This window comes from Theobroma umbraticum, unplaced genomic scaffold (assembly GCF_002168275.2).
Source record: "Theobroma umbraticum cultivar Fairchild unplaced genomic scaffold, ASM216827v3 scaffold_44.0, whole genome shotgun sequence".
Classification (NCBI taxonomy): domain Eukaryota; kingdom Viridiplantae; phylum Streptophyta; class Magnoliopsida; order Malvales; family Malvaceae; genus Theobroma; species Theobroma umbraticum.
In genome coordinates this window covers 6,483,877-6,493,531 of record NW_018397255.1, presented here as the reverse complement: position 1 = coordinate 6,493,531, position 9,655 = coordinate 6,483,877, and the positions used below count along the sequence as shown (strand labels likewise).

Sequence of the window (9,655 nt, the reverse complement as noted above, 5' to 3'; positions counted from 1 at the left end):
GACTTTCAGAAGTCTGAAAGGATGTAGAGCTTATAGTATGGATAGAACTCAATCATCTTGTTTTTACTTCTAATTGAGAGATTTTTTCTATGTTTTTCTTGGAGAATATGATGTTAGGAGAAGTGAAAAAAATTTTGAAAAATGAAATGAAATTTAGATTATGGATGCTGAATGAAGTGAAAAGGGCAGTTATTGACTGGATACTCTGTTAATGAGATTTATCACTCATACATAAGGTTGACAATAAATTTTCAAAGAACTAAATGAAATTTAAATATTTCTCTCTGATAATACTCATCATTTCTTACACCATAATATTAAGGTTTTTGAGTAGGTTTATATTGACTGCTTTTTGGTTCAACCTCGGTTAGAGACATGGCCATATTGACTTGGTGATCATGGGATGCCTATTAAGTTAAGAGTGTCTAGTTGAAGCAATAGAGAAAGATGGTATAGAAACAATAGATTGAAAAAGAACTTGTACCTTTTCTACTAGAAATTGGCAGGTTACATGTGTGAGTCAGGATAAGATGCAAAAAAAAGTCTGCCACGAAAATCCTTAGAATGGTGTAGTCATGTGCAAATAAGACCAATAGTTACACAAATTTGGAAAAGTCAGATTTGAAATAGGGATGACTAATTGGCAAGGCGAAGTCATTGGAGAGAATATGGTCTGGATAGCATTAATTATGAATAAGAGTTAGCCCTAATTGTTTGGATCATGGTTTATTGAATTGATTTGCTTTGTGTTATATATGATGGATCTTTCCTTCCATTTAAATGAACTTCAATAATTTTGTATGATATTTATACATAAATTTTGGTTGTTGGAGTTGAATAATATTCTCGCTTGTGTTAATAGTTAATTTTCAGGGCTCATTTTGCTTGCCCCTAATAGTAATAAATTTCTTTGGAACATATACCATGAAAAATGACATATCTCTTTTGCCCTTTACATTCATAAACTATACTTCTAATTCTTTAAATAAAGAGTTGAAGTTTACGATTTTAAGGACAGCTATATGGATGGATATTTTGATTAGATCAATTTCTGGCAAGCATATATGGCATGAGATGGACAATAAAAATAATGCTTTGCAGGAAATTGGGAAATGTTAGTTCCCGAAGGTTTGATGGTTCTGGGATAATTACTTTCACGATTATTTCAGTTTGATCAAACTTTTCATTTCCTTTTGATGGGTTTAATCCTTTTTTTTTTGTCAAACATGTGTTCATTTAACCATAAATAAGTTCACAATAGATGGAGTGACATGCCCTGGATATAAAGTTGCTACAAACCCCAAACTTGAGGGAGGTGGGATATACCAATAAATAACACCCCTTTCTCACAAGTATCCTTGTACTGACAACCAAGATAGAAGGACCTATCAGGCTATCATGAGAACAAGGCTGTGCAAATATGAAACAAATAGCAAAACCTGAGTTTTGATACCATGTTAAGTCATCCTATGAGAATGAGACAACAAATGTGGTAACAAACAATCTATGGTTTTACACCTTGTTAGCATCCTATAATAAATAAATAGGTGATAGGTGAAGAAGCCAATGTTAATATGAAGCCACTACAAACCCCAAACTTAACTGATGTAAGATTTAACACCTCTTAACAGGATCTTGAATGAGCAATACGTTTCTTATCTTCCTTTGGGATAGTTGGCCTGCTCATCCATTATTAACTTCCTTTCTGGCACAGATGCTCTTCCGGTTGCCCCAAATAATGTATCAGTGTCCATGAACCCAGAGGGGACTTTTGAGGAGACGAATTCTCATGCAACTATGACAGAAGAAACAGAGAATAAAGAACTGAATTTTGATCCTCCACCAATGAATTCGACAATGTCATATCCATCTCGGAATGATAAGAGCGATATGGAGAACACATACTCACCCAAGACTCAAGGTAAAGTCCCTTTTCTTATATGTCTATAATCACGGTTTTTGTGATGAATTTACAAATATCTGTAGAATGTGATATTGTTGCTTCTTATCAGTTTGGTCTCTTGTTATTTCGATTTTTAATTAACTTATGAATGATTGTGGTTACTATATCATTTCATGGAATAACTGCATTAGGAGTTTTTCTGGGGATGTGAATCTCTATCAACTCTCCATTTTTTTTGTTGTGAGATAATCTACTGGTTAATATTTGTAGCATTTGACAAGGTGCAATCAGTTCCTTCTGGTATTTGTGCATTTTTAGCCTTCAAGAAGGTTTTCCAAAGACTGATTGGTAATTCAACCTTGGTTTATAAACCACGCAGAAGGCCTAAACTTACTTCCTCAATGTCTTACTAGTTTGATTTGTTGCAATATCATTCCATGGATATCTGGTGTTTGACTTTGCATCTTTTTTTTTAGCCTGCATCTTTATTTTTTATCGTTTAATGGTGCACTTCCATTATAAGTGCAAATTGGGTCATAGTTGACAGACAGGGCCTGCTACAGGGACTCGCGTGGAACTGTAGTGGGCACTGTCAGTCCATCATGGTCTGCCAAGGACAGAGGGAAGGTCCAGCATGAACCCAAGGCCATAATGGATTGTTCTATGTCAGGTCTTACATGGCCGTCTCACTATTTTCTTTTTAGGTTTTTCTCAATTTTAGTATAATATAATTATTACTTAGTTCTTGAAAAGAGTGAATGGAAAGTGCTGTGTTGGCCTGCAACAACTCCAAATGTGTCATGGCCGCAGAAATGACCTGGGACCCTTTTCCTAGCATGACTCGTCAATATTGGCATGGTTCCTAGCATGAACTGGGATTCTAGCTGATCTGCCGTCTTAGGCACGGACCAGTTTTGAGCAGAGCTGGGCTGTGCCTTGTGCCACCCGACCTCAATGTTTTATGTGATTTTTGAATTGTCATCTCCAAGCCTTAATCCTGAGAATTAGTTGAGCACAAAACATTCTTAATCATATTCCATCAACCATTATATTTGGATCTTCAGAAGCTGCAGAGGATATGTGTTGAGTATATGTTTCCTCCTCCAAGGTCATTCAAGCTACACTTTACCTTGGTAAAATTGTTATTGTGATGGTTTATTAGATGCTCTCCAGTCTAGCTTTCGGTGGCAAGATATTGTATTTGAGCTGGTGTTCAGGATTTACACAGGTACCTTGGTCTTGTAAAGAAATCTAGCGTATTGACCTAATGCAACTGTAAAGCAAAAACAGGTAAATCTGTATCTAGTGATTGTCAGTGAATGATAGTGCAGATATGAAAGTCATGAATGGGACAGTTGCACATGCGAGACACAGTTCCTTGGACTGAGTTTTCCTCGGTGGGGTTACTAGCCATCTCCATGTATCAAAATGGAATAGAAGTGAATTACCTTGCTCAAACGTTTTAACTTAGTAAGGATCACAAATAAAATCTCTTCTATGCGTCATTTCAAGGGCTTGCGTGCTCTCTTGTTCCAAGGTGCAAGTGACACATATGGAGGGTTTTTTTTTCCCTTTCACTGATTATGAATTTTGATCCTGGGTTGCAGTGTTTTTGTAAATGAATGGATGTGGGTGTATCAAGCGGAGGTGTTTAGAAGTCTGCAGGAGAAAACTGAACTATTTTCATCTGAAATTTGCCTATTACCAGTCTTTTAGAAGTCAAATGTATATCTGTTTTCTGAAGTGTTTTCCCTGCTTATTTGTTTCTGAAATATCTAAGCTTGTTTAGATTCTCACAAAGATCATATTAAAATTATGCATGCATATTAATGCTATTTTTTTCTCTGCAGTCTGTAATTATGCACAGGGTAGATGGGTTGCAGACAGCCAGCGCCCATTCTATTCTGGGTTAGGATGTAAACGGTGGTTACCAAGTCCCTGGGCCTGTAGGCTGACTCAACGAGCAGATTTTTCGTATGAGGGATACCGCTGGCAGCCAATAAATTGTGACTTGCCAGACTATGAGCGGTTTGCATTCTTAAGAAAGTAAGAATTTTTTGTTGATGATATAGTTACTTTGATTTCACTTTTCAACCTCTTTAATCTTTTTGTATGCTGTATTGGCCTTATGGTTGCTGTAATTTTTATATCCTAAGTTTACCCTAGAATTTTTTATAATTTTACACTCTTTAAGATTATTATATAAGGTAATATCTTCACCCAATGCATTGGAAAAGTCAGATTAACTGTCAACTATTGTATTCAATGCAGAAATGTTACTATAATTGCATTTACTAAACAAGACATGACTTGTTTTTACTAAACAAGACAACATTTACTAAACATGACAACATTTACTAAACATGTTTTTACTAAACATGACAACATTTACTAAACATGACAACATTTAGGTTCAGCTCGTTTACTATGACTTGATTTCAGAATGCAGGACAAAACAATTGCATTTATAGGTGATTCATTGGGGAGGCAGCAATTCCACTCTTTAATGTGTATGGCCACTGGTGGGGAAGAGAGCCCTGAAGTGAAAGATGTTGCAACTGAATATGGTCTTGTCAAGCGTTCAGGAGCCATGCGTCCTGATGGATGGGCTTACAGGTTCCCAACTACTAATACCACCATTTTATTTTACTGGTCTTCAACGCTCTGCAGATTAGAGCGCATCAATAACACAGACCCAGATTCAAGTTTTGCCTTGCATTTGGATCGTGTGCCAACTTTCTTGAGGAAATTCCTACACCGTTTTAATGTATTGGTTCTGAATACAGCACACCACTGGATTAAAGCAAAATTTATAGCAAATCGTTGGGTAATGTACCTAAATGGGAAGCCCATAAAAAATGGGATGCTTATGGATATGATGAACGTGAAGAATTTTACAGTTCATAGGATGGTGAAGTGGCTTGATTCACAACTTCCCTTGCATCCGGGCCTAAAAGCTTTCTTTAGGACCAGGTCACCAAGGCATTTGGATAACAAGGGGAACTGCAATAATACTACTCCATTGACTGGAGGGAGTGAAGTCATTCAAGAAGGATCAAGTGATAAAATTGTTGAGACTGCTGTGAAGGGTACAAAGGTTAATATTCTGGATATAACAGCTCTTTCTGCACTGAGAGATGAGGCTCACAAATCCCAATACCGCATTTTTGGTACCTCAGCTTACTATGATTGTTTGCATTGGTGCTTGCCCGGCATTCCAGATACATGGAATGAGCTCCTTGTAGCTCAATTATAAGATTGGCTATGCTATCGATCGGTTGAAGAGGTTGAATTCTAGTATATCGGTTGAAGAGTACATAACTGCATCTGATCCATGGAAATTTATTCGCTAGATATTGATAGAAAAAAGAAGACGTTCATTCAAGCTGCTTTTGTATGAGTTACAAGTGTTATGCTCACCATGTTGCAGAAAAGAAGCCTTGTTCATTTTTTACACACTCCTCTCAACCCAGTCTGAGTAGTTGATGATGGCTTGCTCTTCAATCTGTCTCACATACTTGTGTTAAAAGGGTGATCTTATTTTCATATGCAATTTTTCTCTTTCGAAGCAGATTAGTCACACCTACTCACAACTGAATCTTACCTAAGCATGTAAGGAAATGGCATCACCCATATGTTAAAATTTCTGCAATTCTCCATTACTGTAACTTTTTAGGTATAAATAAGTACTATAGAGTGAAACCTGGATAAAGAAGAAACAATTTGATGGTAGGCAGTCTTTTAAAAGCAAGGTGGTGGCTATTACAACATGTTCTGTATTTCACATCCACATTTTTACCTTTGTACTCTTCGCAACTTCCTCTTCCTTCAACCTCTTTAACTCAAATCAAATAAATTAAATTAAAAAAAATTTACTAAAATTTTTTAGATATTTTTCATAAAAATGAATTAGTTTTTTTTCCTTCGAACCTAATAACATTATATGATTTTTTATTATTAGAGGAAATATGACAAAAGATAAACCTGAGATGAATACATGCATATGCATGTAAATATGTGAGAAATGTAATGATGTTTTGATAAATAGATAAGGCGTAATATAATGATATTTCTCTAAAATGTAAAAAAATTTAAACATTGTACATGTAATGCGAGTATAATAAAAACCATATTATTAAAAATCATGACAAGTAAGAAGTGAAAAATTTATGTAAAATTAAAATTTTTTTTTGAAAAAAATGAACTAAACGAAATATCCCTTTTATTTCTCTTTTCATTTCTATCTAAATGGTAGACTCTTCTCTTTGTTTTATTTCTTTTCTTTTTTTCACGATAAGAAAAAAAATTAAAAGAAATATCATTTTTTAGTTTTTTATATTCATAATTTTTTAAAAAACAAAAGAAATAAAAGAAAAGATTTTATTTATTTATCTAGAGATAGTGGGAAGTTGTTCCTTCACGTATTTCTAATCAAAAGATATATTCTTACAAGTAAGGCTCTACTTCGGGAAACGCTATTCTAATATTCTATATGATGGGTTTGGATTTAACAAAGCTATAAGTTCTCAAATTATTTCTCACTGTCGTCTATTCAGACTAATAAAATACCTCAAACCTCATTTATTATAAGTTTCGAACGAACTAGATTTACTCTGAGTGTGAATCTTCACTAGCCCATGTGGAGATTATTACCTTAAAAGAGCGTAACTATTAAACCATTTCCTAACAAAGAATGAAACTTGAGTAGAAGACTTATGCATAAATGTAAGATACGTTGTATGTGAAAGAACATACCAAACTTTGAATGATAACTTCATATTCTTTTATCTTAAATTCTTTATAATTATTTAATAGCAATAAAATAAAAATAATAAAACAATAAATGCACAAAGTAAATGTTCATATTAAATAACCACTAAATTATTTAAAGCTTAGGATAACTTATAATTAATTAATAATACACATAAAAAATAAGCTTTTAATAATTAAATAGGATATAATTTAAAATTTATACGTGTATCGTGCGATATAAGTTCAATATTTGATCAATGATATAATATATCGATTTGTATCGTTTTTTATTATATTGTAATGTATTATATAAAATGTATTACCTATCATATAATATTAATAACTATAATATTAAGAAAATTAAGACGTTTATGAAAAAAGAAATATATTGACATTATATGCGTGAACTTTTTACTATGTTAATATTTGATCTGTTTAAGTTTTATTATTATATATGAAATAAAAAAATATTTTTATTTATTTAATATTACAATTAAAATAATAAATTATAAAATTAAACATAAAAAATAGTATAATATAAATCATTGTCTGTCAATAACTAATAGATAAATTAAATATATAAACATGAGTATCTAAATTAAAATTTAAATTATGTAACTAAATAATAATTACAACTATAAGTATAATTATAAATACTAATAAAATATCATATAAATAGAGCATATGAGCAAGCATATTTGGATGTAAATATAGTACTCATTATTTATTTGGAAACCACATTTGCAAATATTACATTTGTATTTGATTTGTATAATATACTTTCAATTTTTTGCCTTCACAATTGCAAAGTTGCTAAAAAAGTCATATTTTTTACAACTAATATTTTCATTAGTATTAGAAGCCATTTTGGAAAGATATGAGTTAGTGGATGATTAAAAGATTTTTAATAAGCTATTATCAAATTATGATAAAGAAGAATGATTATATAGTAAAAATAAATGTTGTTTATATGAAGTAAGAGTTTATTCATATAAAGTAAGAGTTTATTCAAATAAAATGAATGAGTTTCATTTGAATTAGTAAGAAGAAGGAAATGAATTGGCTGACAAATAATTACCTTTTAAAGTTAAAAAAAATCGTGTAAATTTTATGGTTTTTTATTTCTTTTATAAATTTTGATGATTGATAATTAATATGATAATTTTTAATACTCTAAATGAAATTCTATATTATAGTTAATATGATACTAAACATATAATTAACTTATAATAATATTAAGAAATTGTTATCAAAATGTTTCTTAAGTCAAAGTTTTTAAAATTCAGGTTTTTTTTCAAACCTTAATTATCAATAATATTAAAGGTTGAATCATCGTTGGATAATAATAATTCGACTAGCCCAAAAGATTAATTGATCATATATAGTTGTAGTTTTGAATAGAAAAAGATATGAATTAAGTGGATGAATGAAAGAACTCCAAGTAGCTATAATCAAATTAATAAAAAGAATAATGGTTATATAGTAAAAATAAATATTGTTTGTGTGGGGGAGAATTGATTCATATAAAATGAATGAATTTCATTTAAATCAGTAGGAAGAAAGAAATTAGTTAACTTGTGACAAATAAATATTATTTAAAAAGTTAAAAGAATCAGGTAAATTTTTTGATTTCATTTTTTAGTAGTTTTGATAAGAATAATATAAGTTTTTTGTCATTTTTATTTCTTTTATAAATTTTGATGATTGACAATTAATATGATAATTTTCAATACACTGAATGAAAATAATCATTATAAATAATATGACATTAAATATGTAATTAACTCAAATTATTAAATCTAAACTAGCAAGCTTTTTCTAGACTAAAAAGTTTTTTCTTTTTTTTTCATATATATATTAAATGTTGAATTATCATTAAATAATCATAATTTGACTTTCCAAAACATCAATTGATTATATATATATATATATATATATTTGAAGTTTTGGGTTGAAAAATTTAGAATATAAGGATAGGTGGCATATTGAATGTGAATATGCTCAAATAATAAATCCAGCAATTTGTATTTAATAACTTTGAAACTTTGACAACTCATATTCGATATCAAACTCCATTTATTTTAGATTACAAATTAATCAATAATGACATTTATGTGATGTGATACTATATTATATAATTTTATATAACTCACAATCATTAAGAAATAAAACAAATCTATAAACACTAATTTATAAATAAGATTGAAAAAATGTATCGTGACAATCAAATAAAATCTTTTTTACTTTTTAATTATTTGTGGACGGAAAGTTCAAATTACAATCACTTGAAAAATTAGACATATTAATTTAGCAAATCATAATGAAAAATACCATAAAACTATGATTTAATACACTTATTTTTAAGAAATAATCTAAAATTTTCAAGCGATTTATATATATATGTCCTGTTAATTAGGGAATTAGGGGTTGGACAATTAGTCCTTGGGCCAGTTACTGGAATCAATGGGGGAATTGGGACTCAGTCTGAGATGAAAATATGAGCAAGAGATTCAGGGCTAGAGGATACCTCAATATATAATCTAATAAATGTGAATGCTTAAGAAAGATAAAAATGCCTGTGTTATGGTGACGCCCCCAAATTAATGTAAGCATTAATCCTTTACCTTTCCCATTTTAATGCATTTTAAAAATAAAAAATAATCTTAATCATTTGGTGACACATTAAAGCTGACATCTTGAAATACACTTGTCAAATTGCCATTTTGGGTAGGAAGCAAATTTGTCAATTAATCTATATAATTATAAATAAATCATAGTCGAAATTTCTATGAAATTATAATGATTTCTGTCTCTCATTTGCTAATATCATAAATACAAAAGCCCTGGTGTTGTCACCTAATAAAGTAACACCACATCAATCAATGTATATATATATAATCGTGGTACCGACTAACAAAACCAAAGTAATAGCTTCGACTCAAAAGGACTGGAGGTTTCACTAACTAAGTTCATTCTCTTTTTCTCCATATAAACAACACA

General features: G+C 30.7%; 1 protein-coding gene across 3 annotated transcripts in view; it reads left to right on the top strand.

Moving 5' to 3' along the window:
• LOC110409116 (protein trichome birefringence-like 14) overlaps nt 1-5,189 on the top strand; it is a 7,680-nt gene extending 2,491 nt beyond the window's left edge. For all 3 annotated transcript variants that reach the window (XM_021418355.1, XM_021418354.2, XM_089782415.1), the window contains 3 exons: nt 1,715-1,921; nt 3,754-3,949; nt 4,346-5,189. In XM_021418355.1, coding sequence (XP_021274030.1) covers nt 1,715-1,921; nt 3,754-3,949; nt 4,346-5,159 — 1,217 coding nt within the window. In that variant the 3' untranslated portion in view covers nt 5,160-5,189. The remainder of the gene's footprint in view (nt 1-1,714; nt 1,922-3,753; nt 3,950-4,345) is intronic.
• Nucleotides 5,190-9,655: the final 4,466 nt, after the last annotated feature.